General features: G+C 47.9%; 2 protein-coding genes across 13 annotated transcripts in view; one reads left to right on the forward strand and one right to left on the reverse strand.

The window, feature by feature from the left end:
• Positions 1–17353, forward strand: part of LOC146182567 (uncharacterized) — a 115056-nt gene that overhangs the window by 24559 nt on the left and 73144 nt on the right. For 11 of the 12 annotated variants that reach the window (XM_084608852.1, XM_084608859.1, XM_084608850.1 and 8 more), the window contains exon 4: positions 1295–1430. The exons of the other annotated variant lie outside the window; for it this stretch is intronic. In XM_084608852.1, coding sequence (XP_084464978.1) covers positions 1295–1430 — 136 coding nt within the window. The remainder of the gene's footprint in view (positions 1–1294; positions 1431–17353) is intronic. 12 annotated transcript variants of the gene reach the window in all.
• LOC146182568 (uncharacterized) lies at positions 9534–12420 on the reverse strand. Its single transcript, XM_084608849.1, has one exon. It carries the CDS (start codon positions 12324–12326, stop codon positions 10392–10394), a length of 1935 nt encoding a protein of 644 aa, XP_084464975.1. The 5' UTR covers positions 12327–12420; the 3' UTR covers positions 9534–10391.

A 17353-nucleotide genomic window follows, 5' to 3' on the forward strand; every position in this document is an offset into this window, starting at 1 on the left:
AAAGGCCTTCTAGTTTTCTGCGTTTTCCTCAATCGAAGCTTAATTTTGGCAACAAGAAGCTGATGATCGGTGCCACAATCGGCCCCAGGCCTTGTTTTTACTGCTTGTATAGCGCTTCTCTATCTCTGCCGGCAAAGAATATAATCGATCTGATTCCTGTACAGACCGTCCGGTGAAGTCCATGTGTACAGGCGCCTCTTGTGCTGTTGAAAATGAGTATTCGCTATGGTCAGGTTGTTTTCTTGACAAAACTCTACTAGCCTCTGCCCAGCTTCATTTCGCTCGCCAAGACCGAACTTGCCTATAATTCCGGATATTTCTTCACTCCCGACCTTAGCATTCCAGAGATTGCAGATATCTTAGAACAAAAACATTTAATCTTCTTGTATGTGCAGTTCTCTGACAGGGGCAGTGAAGCAGTGTACCTCAGGTAAAGTGACATAATTTATGCTTGCCCTGTGTTGCATGCTATGAAAAAAAAAAAAAACAAAAAAAAACGCTAATATCAAATGTTTGCCTGTGGCATTTTTACTGATATTTGAACAATTGAAACAAGATTGTGGCAACTTGCAGGTGTACAACGATCAGCATAGTACAGAAAAAAAAATTATTCATGGTCTAGCCTGGTTAGACCAATGGCACCATGCTCTGCTTGAATTACCCACATGTGGACTGCGACACAGTAGAAATAGTGCCTCTCCACACATGGCCCCTTGTCGCATTTTGAGGAAGTTTCTCTGCGTGGACTGTTGGTGGGGAAGCATCGTCAAAACCCAATGTTTTAACACATTAAAGGAGCATGTAGATTCAAGAGAGAAGGTATGAGTAGGCGTTAGGACAGCTTGACACCATCGAAACTAAAAGGCCAATGACTGTCTTGTTTGAAACAACATGACTGTCCGATGCGTGCGCCCGATGGCAGCAGTGGGATGGTGTGAATTTAACATGAGCTAAACAGAAACCATGCTGCTGGGCTGTATTTCAGCAACATGGAATGCTTGAGGAGGGCTGGCACCACTGTTCCAGACAATTCAGATTCGAGAGGTGGGGGGGTTGGGGGGTTCTATTTGGACAGTCATTGGCTTCACGGATGGTACCTCAACGCGATCCCCCCTCCGGGTTAACCGATGTAAGCCCACCCATGTCTGAATTAATGAGCATCCGATGCCATAGGCTTCCATGGCTGTCAACTGGGACCGCGCTCCTAGTTTGAGCTGTCCTTTGAGCTGTCCGGCATTTCTGAATTGACAAGGGGTTGAATTAATGAGATCCTACTGTACTTGGTTTCATGCAGAACTTGAGGCTGGCAAGGTGACAAAAAGCAGAGGCCAGCGCAGCAAGAAGAAAGCTCCTGTGCCAAAGTCTCTGGATATGAAGAACCTATTTGATGCACTGCCCACCGTGGTAGATAGGACAGCCCTGAAGGAGAGGTGGGTTTCTAGGAGCGCTTTTCTAATGAAAAAGACTTTATTAGCCTTGTGTTGTTTTAAGTACGTAGATAGGCATTTCTAACTGTGCTAAGTAGCCTTGTTTCATACTGTCTTCCCAGAGTAATGAACTCTGCCATACACTTTCAGTTTGTTAGCAGTGGATGGAAGGCATTAATGCAAGGCGACTATGGTATTATTTTTTACGTCTTCAGTCAGCTTGACCCTGCCTGCTTGACAGATTCTAGCAACGGTCAGGGTAGGGGGCAGGGCATAGATAATTAAAATGAAATTTTAATATCACCCTCCTTATTTATGGGTAACAAAGCACCGTACAGGCATGCACTAATAAGGCACGCTTAAGATGTGCCTCTTGGTTACGTGTTCTTTGCTAGCCAAGGCAAATAATCTTTTAAGAAATACAGTGGAAGGTTTTTAACTGAAATAACCGACATATGAAAGTGAGCAGGGAAAGCACATTATCAATGGGGAACAGTCATTAGGAAAATTGTGCCTTCTGAATACTTCAAGATCGCCTTCTGCTTTTTTTTTTCTTCTTCTTCTTCTGGAAGGTGTCGTGTTCACCAGCGACTGTCTGACTACTAGAAACGTTATTGATGGCTTGTACACGATCATACCTGACATGGTGATCTGTGGCTTCTCTAATAACTGGGGTCTCTTGCAATGGGATGGATGACACCATCGAATCTGCTGCCATCGCATCCTCCTCCTTTTGTTTAAAGCCTAGTCTTACTTGTACAGGCTTGACCTTGCGGCCCATGAGTGACAGTGGTATCACCAAGTACAGATGTCGGCATGTTCTTGTGACGGTGTGCTGTTTTGGTTGTGCTTACCAGTCAATCCTTCCAGTTTTTTAACAAACTTTGTATGGTCACTGCCCTCCAGGTAATGCCTTTCCAACTGAAGAATGGTTTCTGCAAAACCAGTCCAATTTGAGCCAAAGCCAAAGTAACTGTGCCTGGCGATGTAAAAAACAAACAAAATTCCATGCCAGTTTTGAATTGTAGTGGCGTGGTGGTCTATTCTTGTCGACGTTGAGCAGGTGGTGCAGCCACAGTAGTTATGAAGGCTTAGTCTTCCATCTCGGCTAAAGCCTGGCCTCTCCATTGCACTTGGTGTTGACGGGTCATTACTGTGGCCCAAATGTTGTGATCCTTCTTTATTGCGCTCTGCCGCGTGCTTCGTGTTGCAAAGCTGCGTTGTGCACTGCCTGATGTGATGGCTCATCTTTTAGAACTTACATGTCCAACAACGGTTGTGGACAGAGTTGCGCCTAATGGGGCTAGTAAGGTTTTGGGTTTTTTATAAAAAAAAACTAAAACTGCCGGTCAGTTTTTGCTGCTGTGGAGGCGTCGCAAGAACACTTAGCAGCAGCGCGCTGACATCTTGGTGCACGCCTCTAGTCGCATTTTGTGCTTTCTGTCTGTTGCTGCTCGTGTGTATGTTTAGGATGATTACACTAGGACTCATTAGACACTGCCTGACCTCCCCCACTGGATCGGAACGTTAAAACTCTGAAGCTCCTTCCCTTGTATGCACGAATAAAGATCTTGCAATGTTTGAACTTAGCAGGTTGTCATCGTGGTTGTAGAGGCGTGGAAATGGAGCCTCATAAGGGTCTTCAGCTGGAACTGGAATTGTTCCAGATTGATGAGTGTGGGTGGCTAGTTGTGCTCTGGTCGGCCAAATGATAGGTATGTTTCCTCTTAATAAATCTCGAGCGCGTAGGACCTCGGAGCTGGATGTCTGTCAAACACAGTTGCTGGGATTCACTTTTGTGGACCCTCCCACGCATGGTTGCCTTTGCTCACAATGGGTGCAATGCCTTTTGCTTCATACCTGCATTCAGGTCTTCTTTGGGACAGTTTCTTTTGGTCTCAGCATTTCGTTTTTGGTTGAAACCATCACCCTCGTTCTCCTCCCATACAGACACTGAGCTAAGGTGTTCTTCATCAGGTACTCACCTGAGATTCAGCACTGGTCACTGTTGCTTAGCGTTAGAGTGCGTTTTTCACCGTCTGTATAGCTTGCTTCGCGAGGCCATTAGATCTGGGGTATGGTGGACTGGATGTCTGGGGCTCGAACTGTCAGTGTTTCTGGAACTTGTGAAATTCATGTGCTGTGAAGTGGGTTCCATAGTCCGACAACTATCGTGCCATGAGTAGCAAACCAGCACTGCATTGCTGCAATCACTGCAGTTGCATTCTTGAGTTTGATAAAGGCTGTGCTATCTACAATGTGGGGCTTGCCATTGTAATCAGAAAGGAGGCTGCTGTTGTTCATTGCAGGCTCAGGATCTCTTTTGGTATAAGTGGCTCTTCGGGCAGTCTTTGCGATGCTTTGCAGGCCTTACGTCTTTAAATGTAATCTGTGATGACCTGGCCAGTATACTGTGTCTCTTGCTCATCTAAGATGTCGATGCCTTGATGCTTCAGCATTCTGCCTTTTCAGGTCTCGAGCATTAATATACGGTCACCTTGAAATAAGAGGCCTTCATGTGCAGGCAGTTTGTCACACGTGGTGGGGAAAATTTTTTGTCCTTGTCGTTCTCGCCGGTTTGGGCTGGCCATCCTGTCTTGGTTATACTAAGCTTGTGAGTGCCTTTTCTTCTTGGATCACTGTGACGAGCTTTTTGAAAGCATCTTCACCCATTGGTAGTACTTTTGTGTCCTTAATGATTGTGTCTTCTGTACTCTCACTTGCTGCACAGTCATAGCCTAAAGCTCAGCTATGCGCAGGTCTTTCCCTTTGTTGCATACAATGGTGGGAGCGCAGTGTTGTACTAATATACGGCTGGAAAAATGTCCGGAAAACCAGGCAGTCCGAAAAAGACAAAAAAGCAAATTCACATTAAAAACCTAACATTATTTACTGAGTTTCTAGAAAAATTGGCCAATTTGTTTCTTCGTTAATGTCATTTTTACAGGCAGTCTCCGCTCTGGCGTGGCGGTAATTGGGGGGGGAAACAATGCAGTGGTCGAAGCGGCGCGGTGTTGAAGCAAAGAGGCGCGAAATGCCTGCCAAGTAATTCGGGCGGAGCCTTGCTGCTCCCACGTCACTCTGTGTCAGCACCTTTTATTTTTTCATTCACATGAAAAACGAAGTAGTGGTGGTGGCTGTCTCCATGGGAGCAGTGAAAGAAAAAAACAAAAAATAACAAAAGACAATGCTGTGTCACAACTTTCGGCATCCGTCTGGAGTTGAAATGCATTTTTGGCACTTTGCGATATGTCCTTCACTTGTTGTGCTGCTTGTTTGTTTGCCTTGAACAGATGTGTGGCCTTGTCAAGTTCCCTAGTAGGGTCCGTGAGCAGCCTCTCTCTGACATAGTTGTTTTTTGTGCCGACGATGATGCAGTCGCGGAGTAGCTATTCTGTCAGAGTTCCATAGTGGCACCTGTTAGCTTTCAGTCGTACAGCTGTCACATACTCTGTGAATGTTTCTCCTTGTTCTGAACCATTTGGTCACACTTGTAGCGCTTGTACGCATGGTTCATGCGTGGTGTGATGTCCACAGTGAGTTTTGCTTTTGTGATGCTTGCATCTTTCTTTTCTTGCTCACTTAACAAGAATTTCCCATATATCTCCTTAACTTTGGCTCCTATTGACATAAAAATGGCTACTTGCACTTCTGGTGGCTCTAGCTGTAGTTGTGTGGCTGTTCTATACCCTCGTACGACCGCGGCGTTTTCCCACATAGTGCTGTCATTTTGTAGCTGCCTTGAGTGTTCAAGGGTCGGATTCTGGCCTCTGGTGCCATTGCTTGCTTCAAGTGATTGCTAGCCCACTTCTGACACTATGTGACGTGTTCACAAGTGACTGAACCACACTATTGATGGCACATACACCGTTATGCCTGAACTGTCGATCCGTGGCTGCTCTGTGGGCTGGATGGCACCATTGAATATGGTGCTGTCACAAATGGTGACAGCCAAAAGTGCCTTTCCTTGAGCCAGAACATTTCAGGAGGCTTCCTGTTTGCTTCTGAACCGAAGAGACGGGCGGTGTTCAATGCATTCCATCTTGTGCAATGAAAGGCTACACCAGAATTGGAAAGGGAATGCAAGCACATGATTGCAAGGCTGGAAAATCGTGTGGCATATGACTGTCCCATGACTCACACTTTTTGACCAAAGTTGCACAACCTCCTTGACTCGCAAAATTACACCTATAGGGCTTTTCATGACCCTTGGAGAAAGGGATTTTCAAAGCTGTGGCGTGAGGTTTGGGGATCTTAATCCTCGACTCAACCCTGTGCTATCAGCACAGTCCAGTGTCCAATACGGCAGAACCCTTCTCCTTTGCGTGACGCAATCTATACGATGCAAATTTGGTGTTGAAAAGTTAAGGTGCTAGGGTGGTAATTTGTTGCCTATTCTTCCAGCTTTCCAAACCTGAGCTGCAAACTGATAAACCAATGGTCACGCTTTTTGGCAATGTCTTGTTTCGATAATGTACTGGCTTTGTCTTCATGCATGGGTTGAACTTCCTCTTGGAGCTTCTTGACACAGGAATTATCGTTCTACCATGAAATGGTGCATGGGTCTAATTAGGGGTGACCGATCACATCAAATGTGGCACAGAGGTCCTGCAAAACTGAGGAAAAGACACGTAGTAAGTAGCTCCAAGTCATTCCTTTCAAGCATGTTGGGTTTCCATGCGCAAGTGTGGTGCCAGAGATGCTACAGTGCACCTCTTTCACTCCATCTCAGCAGATGAGTTTTGTCATTTTGATTGTCTGAGCAGCATTGGTTATTGGTCAAAAGCGTGGATTGGGAGCAGTAAACAGGGGTCGTATTGGCAGAAATTGTTTCGTAGCCCTCCACTATGGCACCTCTTTCTTCTTTCTGTCTCACGTTCCTCCCTTCCCGGGGCAGTTCAGTGTCCACTAAGAAGTGTTAGATACTGCACCTTTCCTTTCCTGTAAACTACATTTTTTTTTTGTTGTTTAGGGACAGGAATTGGTAGGGAATCTCAAAGATTTGCAAATGGCATTGCCTTGCTGACTCAGGGGAGGAATTGCAAAGGATGCAGAGGTGGAATTGCTGTGCCAATTGCACATTTTGTAGCAGTCTGACCTGCATTTAAACGGCAAGTTATGCAACATTTGCCCAGTGCAAATATACAACACCAAATTTAGCCGAGAATTGTCAACTGAGCAACAGTATGCACTCGCTAGAAAAAGGAAGCAACATAGATGCAGCTGCAGACACATTTGCATCATCAAAATTTATTATAAAGCAATGCACATGCATGGGAAAGCCATTCACGCAGATGTGTTCTTGGCTGCATGGCCATAGCTTCCCACTAGCAGTGCATACAGCTCCACAGACAATCGCAATGTCGATGTGTGCACCACAGGCCACCGCTAGCTTTTTGTAGCACATACAGTGCCACAGCAGGTCACGCCGTTGGCATTGCGCAGGTCGCGTTCCGCCACGAATTTCTCACATTGTGCAGCTCCACTGGCAGTCACATCAGTGATTTGCGGACCCTATACCATCACAACCTGTTCAGGCACGTAGAGCCCGACAAGAGATTGCAACGGCGTTCATATGTGGGTCGCGTGCTGCTGTAGACCGCTACACCGCAACAGGTGCGATTTCGCGCAATGCATGGTGTTCGATTGTGCGGTCATGGTCTTGTATCATCAATAGTGGCTTAGGAGGGTGTTGGTTTTATTCTGAACTGAAATTAATAGCAGCTAATCTATCGCAATCACTCTTTGTACTAGCTGCCTTTCGTGTTTATTCTTTTTTTTTTCATGAATTCATTCTCAAAAATCTTCAGACCCCTTGCAATCCTTTTGAATAATACCGGTCAATCGGGTACACAACTAATTTTCGTGCAGTTTTGGACTAGTTGCGAACAAAGAAAAAATGTGCTCAATTGTATTTAATCCCTTCAGCCTGCTCCAAGGTGCTCCTAATTAGCTCATATTTTGCTTTAAACCTGCTCCTAAATAGGACTTGCTGCTCCCATGCCTGCTTTCAAAAGGCTAGAGCATGCTTTCACCCCTGAGGATTATTAAATACATATACAGGAAGAGTAGAATAGTAGGCCTAATCATTATTATGCAAAGTACTGAAATAGTGTTCAGCAGCCTCGAAAAGGAAAAACAATTTATGATAGGTAGTGAGGCACTGTAAATGGCAAGGGAATATGTCTACTTAGGACAGGTTGTGGTCACTGCAGATCACGAAAGGGAAATGATCAGAATAACCAGATTTGGATAGATTGCATTTGGCAACTGCTCACAGATCATGACTAGCAGCTTAACAGAATCCCTCAAGAGGATGGTATATGGGTATATGACAGCTGTGTCTGGTCTCGTTAGGGGGCTGGATGAGATTCGAAAGTTTGTGGGGATTAGGTTGATGCAGCTGGCACAGGAATGGGTTAATTAAATGGATGTGGGAAAGGCCTTTGCCCTGCAGTGAGTGTAGTTCAGGTTGATGGTGGGGGTTTTATTATTGCTCTTTCAAGGATCAAAACCAGAATTGATTGGGATGTTCATACCTGCCAACCCTTTCGATATGCCGGGGAGATATCCGATTTTTGAACAACTTTCTGATTGTACGATCACTGCGCTACATCTTCCGATAAGTAGCCTCTGCCTGCATATGAACGGTTTTTGCGCCAAGAGACCTGCAGCCGCATCGTAATTGCCAGCATCACCTTCGGAGGCCACGTTAGCACCATCAACATCATTGGCCAGGTAGCCTGTGGAGTTGAAATAGAGACCACTGAACATATTGTTACGCGATGAGGAAGACGAAGTCTTTCCTTTTCTTGCTTCGCGGAAGGGACAAGGTGATGACGAAGAAGTGGGACTGGTTTCATGCTGCTGCTTGCTGCTATGCTGTTGTAAGTACACTGTAAATACATCGAGTTTCCACGTAACATCTTGGTGGAGGTGGCCGTTGATCTCGGCGTCAGCCTCCGCACGACGGAACTCTGCAGCGGCCGCCTGCTTCTCTGCCCTTTGCTTACAATTCTTCCAAGCACGACACGACTGGGTATTCACCCTTCCTGCTCTTTGGCAGGCACCCCGCTTTACCTTTGGACACGCTGGTTCCTCCTGCTGGCCGCCCCATAACTTACCTACGCAAGTGACGCCATTGCGCAAGCCACTGAAGCGCGCCAAGTAACCCGTAGTCAGCTCCTCATCTCTCAGACTTCTCAGAAGTCTGCCTGATAGGCGACATTGCCACGTAACCTATGACCCTGGGTCCTTGGTTCTTTTATGGTCTCCTGCACGCCGCATGCATCGGTCTCTCCGAGAAACTTTTGTCCCCCTATAGTGGCCCTTATCGGGTGGTGCGCCAAGTGACTGACATTACTTATGAACTTGCCCCTCTTGTGCCCGCGTCCTCCTCCTCTAACCCCACTACTGACATTGTCCATGTTTCGCGCCTGAAGCCATACGAACTGATGCCTTCTTTGTCAGATTAGCGCCGGGACGACGCTTACACAGCGGGGGGGTCATGTTACGCGATGAGGAAGACGAAGTGTTTCCCTCTCTTACCTTGCGGAAGGGACAATGTGAAGACGAAGAAGTGGGACTGGTTCCGTGTTGCTGCTTGCTGCTATGCGGTTGTAAATACACTGTAAATACTTTCAGTTTCCACGTAACAATATACTAGTGCTGAGGTGCCTGAAACTCCACCTGCTCATCTCAGACGATTTGGTGGGCCCTTTGGGATCTGCCATGGAAGATGGACAGATAGATGAGAAATAAGTTAGTATAACAGTGGGGTTGTTGGGAGATTGGTGGGATATGTCAAGGGAGAGGGGAAATCGTAAAACAACTGGCTGATTAGACCTGCTCAAGGGAAGGCGAAAAAGGGGTTTATAGAATAGATGGCGCAAACTGCCACCCGATACAAAGAGTAAGAAGCCGTACTGGTTTTGATCAGTGACAGTGTGGTGGTCATTTCTTGTAGGAGGCGACAAATTCTTTGGTGACAGTACAGTGAACTAGAATTATAGAAAGCATTCTAGTTCACTATAGCGGCATCGCACAGCCACTGCAGTAGCAGAAGTTGCAGAAACTTTGCTGGCTCCACCTTCGGTCTCGGTTAAGGGGAGACACTGGTCTTAAAATGAAAATTTTTATTTTTAGAGATATAATAACGAAATTGGGTGTGTATATGTATTTCTTCCTCCTGTTTTCAAAAATGTAATTAGTTTTACTCTATCTCAATTAGTTCTAATGTTATTGGGAAATAACCAAAGCCTAATTTGGTAATTTCTTACGGGTCGTTAGGACAGTTTCCCTCAATATTTTTTCGTTCCGATTAAAATGTAGTTGTAGCCAAAGACCTGCCATGTGGAGCTATGCTATTTATATTATCATTGATGTACATCACAGTATAAAAATATTCAATTATGTAGATGCCCCACAATTCGAAAATATAATTAGCTGACACTATTGTTCAATAAATTTGATATGTTCAACTTAGCAATATAAAAATAGCATAGCTCCACAGTTCAAACCTTTCTGAATTCAACGGTATAAGATTTATTAAAATTGCACCACAAAAACCCAATGAAAAGTTCCGTAAGGCTAGTCATGTCACCAAAAAACATGAAGCTGAGAAAAACTCATTTGAAGTTTTGACACCGAGTGCAGAAAATATTGGAAAGAATCTTCGACAACAGATGTTACTCAGATGTTCCCTATCAGTTTCCCTACAAAACAAAACAAAAAGTGTCTTATTCCATCCAAGGAAACATTTAAAAAAAAAATGTCGAATGTGTAAGTGTGATGTAATTATAGAGGTTACTTTCGAGAAGTTAGGGGTTTACTTTTTTTTTTTTTTTTTTTTTGAGGTGAAAGAGGACCGGAGCCAAGGAGACTAGAGCTCCACCAGGCAAACAGTTGGGTGGCCCTGAAAAGGACCGTTGGGTGCGATGCTCGAGCGGTTGGCCGCTAACGTCTTCAAAGGAGTCCCGGGCTGTAGTCTCCAGTGGCTCCCGTTTTGTGCCGCCTTGCAAGAGCCTCTTTTGTGTTGGTGCTCTTCTGTTGAGCTTCATTTGCCTTGCGCAAACGTAGTGCATCTTTTTCGATGCTTCGGCGAACATGGCAATCTCCAGCTTCATAGCCTAGACTTGTAGCGATGGCTACGTTGGTTGCCCTTCTCCCTTGGTTGTAAACAGCAACCGCCTCAGCAGCAGCTCGTTTCACACTTTTCAGTGAAGCATTCCCGTTCTTTGAAGTTTGGGTCCAGATAACAGAGTGTAGGCTCTCACTCGCATTCTGCGTCTTTCCCTCACTGCAGCGTGCCAGCAGGTGCTCATCGCTGAGCCTGGCAAACACTGGCTCCAGAGCGGCCCTAACCGAAGCCGGGAGGGCACTCTTGTGCGGAGGTGGAACGTCACCATTAGTCAAGGCTCTATTATACTTGCACCAAGAGTCAGCACCCTCGGGGCACTTCGAGTGGTTTGGGGCATCGTCTGTGGATGTCATGTGCAGGAGTGTAGCTTCCACTGCCTTCTTCATGGCTGGAACGTCATTCCTGTTGCTCCTCAGGGCATAGCCGTAGTAGTTCGTGATTTTCTTCATTTTGTCCTGAGTCAGTTTGCCTTTTCCCCCAAGAGACTCACCCAGAGCCTTCTTCCTCTCGACAAGATTCCGGAGTGCAGTCCCCATTCGCTTGTGGACATGGTTGATGCAGTCCTTCTTTTCAATTGGAATGAAGCCGTACACTTCTGCTTCAGACAAGGCATGAAATGTCCGGCTGTCTCCATCGGATAGCACGGTCGTGTAGCGCAGCCCGTGCTTGGCCAGCGACCTCCGAAACATAGTCAGTGCTGCCTCCACTTCCATGCGGCCAGAATTGCAGTCTATGTTTCGTTGGCACTCGTGGGTGGCGAGCCAGGCACTGTACCCTTCATCTTGTGGCTGTGGCCCCAAGGCACATCCAAGGCAGAAATTTGAGTATACAACGTGGTCAATCACGAGACCAGTGTACAGCTCAACAATGCAGCCCACACTGATGTGAGAGGTACGACCACGGGTCATCCAGGAACCATCAAATATCACATCAATGTTCCCGACAGGATTCAAAAAGTCTGCATACAAACTCTTGACGACTGCCGCACTTGCAGCTTCACTTGCGGTCGCTGTACTCTCACAGGCTTCCACAAAAGTTTTCAGGTGTCCCTGAAAGGTCTTGTGGTGCAGGCCTCGGTGTGAGAGGTTCATACAAGCACAGAAGTCCGCAAGGGCAGTCACGCCTTTGCCAATTGTCTGTATGCCCTTCATTGCCCTCATGTTGACTTCGAAGGGAGTGATGGTGGCAGCTCCGCTTATTCTTGGGGAAGAGAACTGCTTCTGTTCGAAATCGCAGTTTTCGCAGACAAGCAGAAGCTTTACAGCAAGGCCGTACTCCTTATCTGCTGCCTTGCTCAAACGCAGACTTCCTGTGCCGCAGGTTCCGCACTTCGCTTGCGCGAAAAAATTGTTCAAAACCTTCAAGTCCACAATCACGAATTGGGTACCAGCATCAGCTGTCTGGTAATTCGAACTGACGCCAAGAAGATCAAACTTGCGCTGGGTTGCAGACTTTTCCGACAGAACGGACTTTGCTTGCGCCGATCGCTCAACACGCTGCGCCTGCTCGGTCGACGAATAGTACACAGCATCAACACGAAGTGTACCACGATCCGAGTTACGATTCGTGCTGCAACTTGGTCCCGCGGTGTCGTCATCGGGCAGCGTGCTTGATGTACCCGGCGGATCCAACGAGTCCGGCACTGCAGGCCCCGGCGACGCACTGGTGGCCGCTGCCTGCTGTTTTTTGTTCCACGGACGTTTCTTCCGGCTTCCAAAAGCTCGTTGCGTGCTCGGTTTCAATCGACTGTCTCCCGGCATCTCGATCGCAAAGAGAAACTCCCGGCACAAGGCGGAAACACGGCGTGTAAAGAAACACGAGCGCAAAAACAGACGCGCACGAAGCGAAAAACAGACGCGCACGAAGCGACAGCCACAGCGGCGAAAGCAAGAGAAAGAAAAAAAAAATGACGTAGACGGTCACACCAGCCAATGGGAGGCGCGGAACGGCGCGCGTCGCGCGCGCGCCGCGTGCGAGCCAATCAGCGACCCGAAAACGGCCTTCGGGAAACCGGCCCGAACCGCCGCTCTGCTTGAGCGACGCCATTTTGAGATAGCTCAAATTGCGCACAAAGAAACCAGCTTCAAAACAAGCCCAAGATGGCGGCGATCGGCCGGCTGCAACGCCGGCGGCGCCCGCGGGAAGTTCGAACAAAGTCTCTCTTTTCGGGGCCATTTCGTCGCTGCCGTGGTGTTTTGAAAGCCGATTTTATCGCATTTCCCGACCGAATTCAGCGTTAATAATTTTACTGTAGATGCTCGAAAGGATAAACCTTCCGAAAATGAGTTTTTCCCAAAATCGACTTTTTGACCATTTTCGACCGTTTTAAGACCCGCGTCTCCCCTTAAAGGGCAGCCTCTCTGCATGCTTGGTGTTGAAAGGTCGTTGCTGCATCTTTGCTCAGATGTCATGCCATCTGATCCTCCTGTATTGCGCTCGGTTTCATGCCTCATGTTACTGAGCTGCGCTATGCAATGCCGAAAGGTGGTGTGATAGCTCATCCTTTGGAACCATTATGGCCAGCAACAGTCGCAGACGAAATTGCGTGTAAAGAGGCTGATACAGTCGAACCCGGTTATATCGAACCAGGATATATCGAATTTTGGTTATATCGAACTCACGGAATATCCCCTTGAAAATCCCATGTAAAAGTATAGGAAAGCCGCGTCATATATCGAACTCAATTTCACCGGTCGTTCGATATATCGAACTCCGCACCACGCACTGGAAAGTGTGCCTTCCCCAAAGACGATCGCATCACCCTTGGCCGTTTGCCGCGTGACGTTTTCAAGCCACGCGCGGAAGGAATGAGAGGGGACAGTTCTGGACAGCGCCGCGCCCATTCCCCAAAGGCGCGCGCATCTGCAGTTATCGTTTCCCGTGCGCCAACACATGACGTTTGCAAGCCATGTGCGTGGGTGTGCCCATTCTTTTGCCAAGCTATCTCTCTCCTTCAGCACGCGCTACGCATGCGCCAAGCCAGCTCAGCCCGTTTTCAGACAGACGTCGGACGCTTTCTCCAGCGTATGTTGCGAACCCTCTGCGTGCGGCGGCTGACGTGGCTATGGCGCCTGCAGATGTTAAGAAGCGGCAGCTCTCTCTGTTTTTCTTTTTTTTTTTTTTGCGAGAGTCATCCTTTATCGTTGTGGGTTGTGCTGTACGCGCGACGTAGGGTAAGATATGGCGGCTGCGGACGTTAAGAAGCGGCAGGCTTTTTTAAATTTTTTTGGTTGGAGCCGTTTATCTTTGCATGTATGAATCAACGGAAACACGCGGTCTGCTGCTGCGAATATGACGCCCGCCTTAAGCGCGGCGTGATAAATCGAACCAGGCTTGTGCAATCAAGCCATCACGGGCACCCTGCCAAGTTCGCTCCCGGCCACCGGAGGAGCTATAAAAAGATAAACGCGCCCTGACGTTATCGCTGCTCAGCATCTTGGCACGCTGCCAAGAAATGAGCTGCGGATGCGACGACCGAAACGGAGTGACGCGCGCCATCCACATGCAAGCGAAAACGCTCGCGATTTCTGCCGCAGCAACACAGAAACCTTGTATTGAGCTGTCGCAGTGGCTCGAGCGGCAAAAGGGACGCAGCTCCAACAAGTTAGAAATTTTTCGCTCTGTCGCTGCCGCTCGTCGCTGAGATCGTGAGCGAGCTGGTCTTAACGCATTTTTTTTTTTTTTTTTCAAATTCTCGGGTGCAAAAGTGGAGGGTGGGTTCATTATGCGAGTGGGTTGATTACGCGACACATGCGGTATCGTTTTTTGGCATCGTAAGTGCCGTCACAAGCCGATTTTTGTATATCGAGTTATTGATACAGTCGAACCCGGTTATATCGAACCCGGATATATCGAATTTTGGTTATATCGAACTCATGGAATATCCCCTTGAAAATCCCATGTAAAAGTATAGAAAAGCCGTGCCATGTATCGAACTTCATTTCACCGGTCGTTCGATATATCGAACTCCGCATCACGCACTGGAAAGTGTGCCTTCCCCAAAGACGATCGCATCACCTTTGGCCGTTTGCCGCTTGCCGTTTTCAAGCCACTTGCGGAAGGAATGAGAGAGGACAGTTCGGCGACGGCTGGTCTGGGCAACGCCGCGCCCATTCCCCAAAGGCACGCGCATCTGCAGTTATCGTTTTCCGCGCGCCAACACATGACGTTTGCAAGTCATGTGCGTGGGTGTGCCCATTCTTTTGCCAAGCTATCTCTCTCCTTCAGCACGCGCTACGCATGCGCCAAGCCAGCTCAGCCTGTTTTCAGACAAGCGTCGACGCTCGCTTTCTCCAGCGTGTGTTGCGAACCCTCTGTGCGTGGCGGCCGAGGTGGCTATGGTGCCCGCGGACATTAAAAAGCGGCAGCTCTTTGTTTTTCTTTTTGCGAGTCATCCTATCTTATCGTTGTGCTGTTCGGACGTTAAGAAACGGCAGGGACTTTTTTTTTTTTTTTTTACGGGAGTCGTTTATCCTTGGATGTATGAGTCAACGAAAGCACGCGGTCAGCTGCTGCGATCATGACGCCGCCCCAAGCGTGCGTGGCGTGATAAATCGAACCAGACTTGTGCAATCAAGCCATTACGGGCACTCTGCCAAGTTCGCTCCCCGCCACCGCAGGAGCTCTAAAAAGATAAACGCGCCCGCCCCGACGTTATCGCTGCGCAGCATCTTGGCACACTGCCAAGAAATGAGCTGTGGCTGAGACGACCGAAACGGAGTGACGCGCGCCATCGACATGCAAGCGAAAACGCTTGCGATTTCTGCCGCGGCAACACAGAAACCTTGTTTAGAGCTGCCGCGGTGGCTCGAGCAGCGAGAGGGACGCAGTTCCAACAAGTTTGAAAATTATCGCTCTGTCGCTGCCGCTCGTCGCTGATATCGCTCAATCGCTTGCATGTGAGCCAGCTGGCCTTAACGCTTATTATCTTTTTCAAATTCTCCTTGCAAAAGTGCAGGCTGGGTTCATTATACGAGTGGGTTGATTACGCGACAAATACGGTATCGTTTTTTGGCATCGTAAGTGCCGTCACAAGCCGATTTTTCTATATCGAATTATCGATATATCGAACTATTTCGCGATCCCCTTCGAGTTCGATATATCCGGGTTCGACTGTATATCGAACTATTTCGCGATCCCCTTCGAGTTCGATATATCCGGGTTCGACTGTAATTGTTTTGCATTGAAGAACTAAAACCACACGCTGAAGCTGCCAATCAGTTTGTGTCGGCTGCGGATGCATAGTGAGAACTTTGGCGGCTGCACACAGCTTGAAGGCCTCGCCTTCAAAAAATGGGTCCGCGAGCCATGGTCTCGCCCGACGAGTGACAAATCCAGTCTCTTAAAAACACCGGTTTATTCCGGATGAACAAAAAAAGCAAAACAGAGAAACATAAGGCGCTATTGCGCTGAGAACAGGCTGTTCATGCGCGCGACAATAGAACACCAACGGAAAGCGGGAAGAATGTCAGGGCCTTACTGCGGCGAAACAACACACACTGCGGAGAGAATAAAACGAGCAATGAGGCCAAAGCGCTAACGGCGACACAAGAAAGATGGCTCCTCGCGGCACAGCAACTCACAGAAATACGCCTAGGCTGTTCCTGCAGGCACTGCTTCCATCTTCGCGTCGGCGATCTTCTTTCGGTCGTCCGTGCACACCCTGCTGGCCCATGACGCTCGCTGGTTGCCCCGCGCCGGCCTTTCCGCCGGCGCAAAAAAGCCCCGCGCCTCGCTTCTGACGCGCTTATCTACCCTCGTCTGTCGCCGCTAACATCACGCCCCCCAAGATTATCTGCTTGCTCATGCGCACTCGCTCTGCCCGTGCAAACACAATACAAATAGAAAGACGCGCGCGCGGCTTAAAACACCTAAAGGGGCTGCGGAGCCCCACAAGCTCTAGTTGCATTTCTTGCTTGCTGTTGCTGCTTGTGGTTATGTTGCATTGGTTTGGGCTGTTTAGATTAAGACTCATTTAATACTGCCTGAAAGTGCATTCCCCCCCCACTCTTCCTTTAGCACGAATAAAACATTCCGATTTTTGATGTCACCAGGTTCGCAAGTATGGGCATTGTTAAAAAAAAAAAAAATGTTTAGGCATTCGCAGTGGCTTTGAGAGGAGCAGGTCTGACCCATTTCCAAGTGCATGATTGATGCCTCGAACCAAGTCGTCGCTCACATTAAGGCTTGTATGAGCTAGTAGACTTATACAGTGAAACCTTGTTATAACGAACAGTCAAAAAATCGTAAAATAGTTCGCTCTATTCATAATTCGTAACATAAAATTTCGTAGAAAATACATGCAAGAGCAGCAAAATTCAATCAGAGAAGGCACAGCATCTCAGAGGGTGCCTACTTTGGTCACGTCCATTTATTTACGCGCAAAGAACTGCTTTATCGCGGCCTGCTTTGTTGTGTTGATCGCATTCCATATCATGCCCTGTTCAACAGTTTGCAAACACTCAACAAATCGAAGCTCACGGCCAAGAAGAATAGCTGCCGGCGTAAAACCAGTCGACCGGTTTACTGTGGTTCTTGTGGCGAAAGCCATCTCCTGCACTCGCAAATCCCAGTCTTTGTGACGTTCCGTGAAAGCCACGAGCATGTTTTTCAGGTTTCTGTTGACCCGCTCTGTGATGTTGGCCTGAGGATGGTAGGGCGTAGTCTTTTTGTGCTGCACGCCAAGAGCTTTGCAGGTGTCAGCAAATATCCTGCCCGTGAAATACGTCACATTATCAGTGATTAGCTGCGCCGGGAAGCCGAATCGAGTGAATGCGTCTAGGAGTCT

This window comes from Amblyomma maculatum, chromosome 7 (genome assembly GCF_055883805.1).
Source record: "Amblyomma maculatum isolate TAMU_Amacu chromosome 7, ASM5588380v1, whole genome shotgun sequence".
NCBI lineage: Eukaryota > Metazoa > Arthropoda > Arachnida > Ixodida > Ixodidae > Amblyomma > Amblyomma maculatum.

Bases quoted from the DNA above. Each gene is read 5' to 3' on its own strand.
- LOC146182568 (XM_084608849.1), bottom strand. From the start codon at position 12,326: ATGCCGGGAGACAGTCGATTGAAACCGAGCACGCAACGAGCTTTTGGA.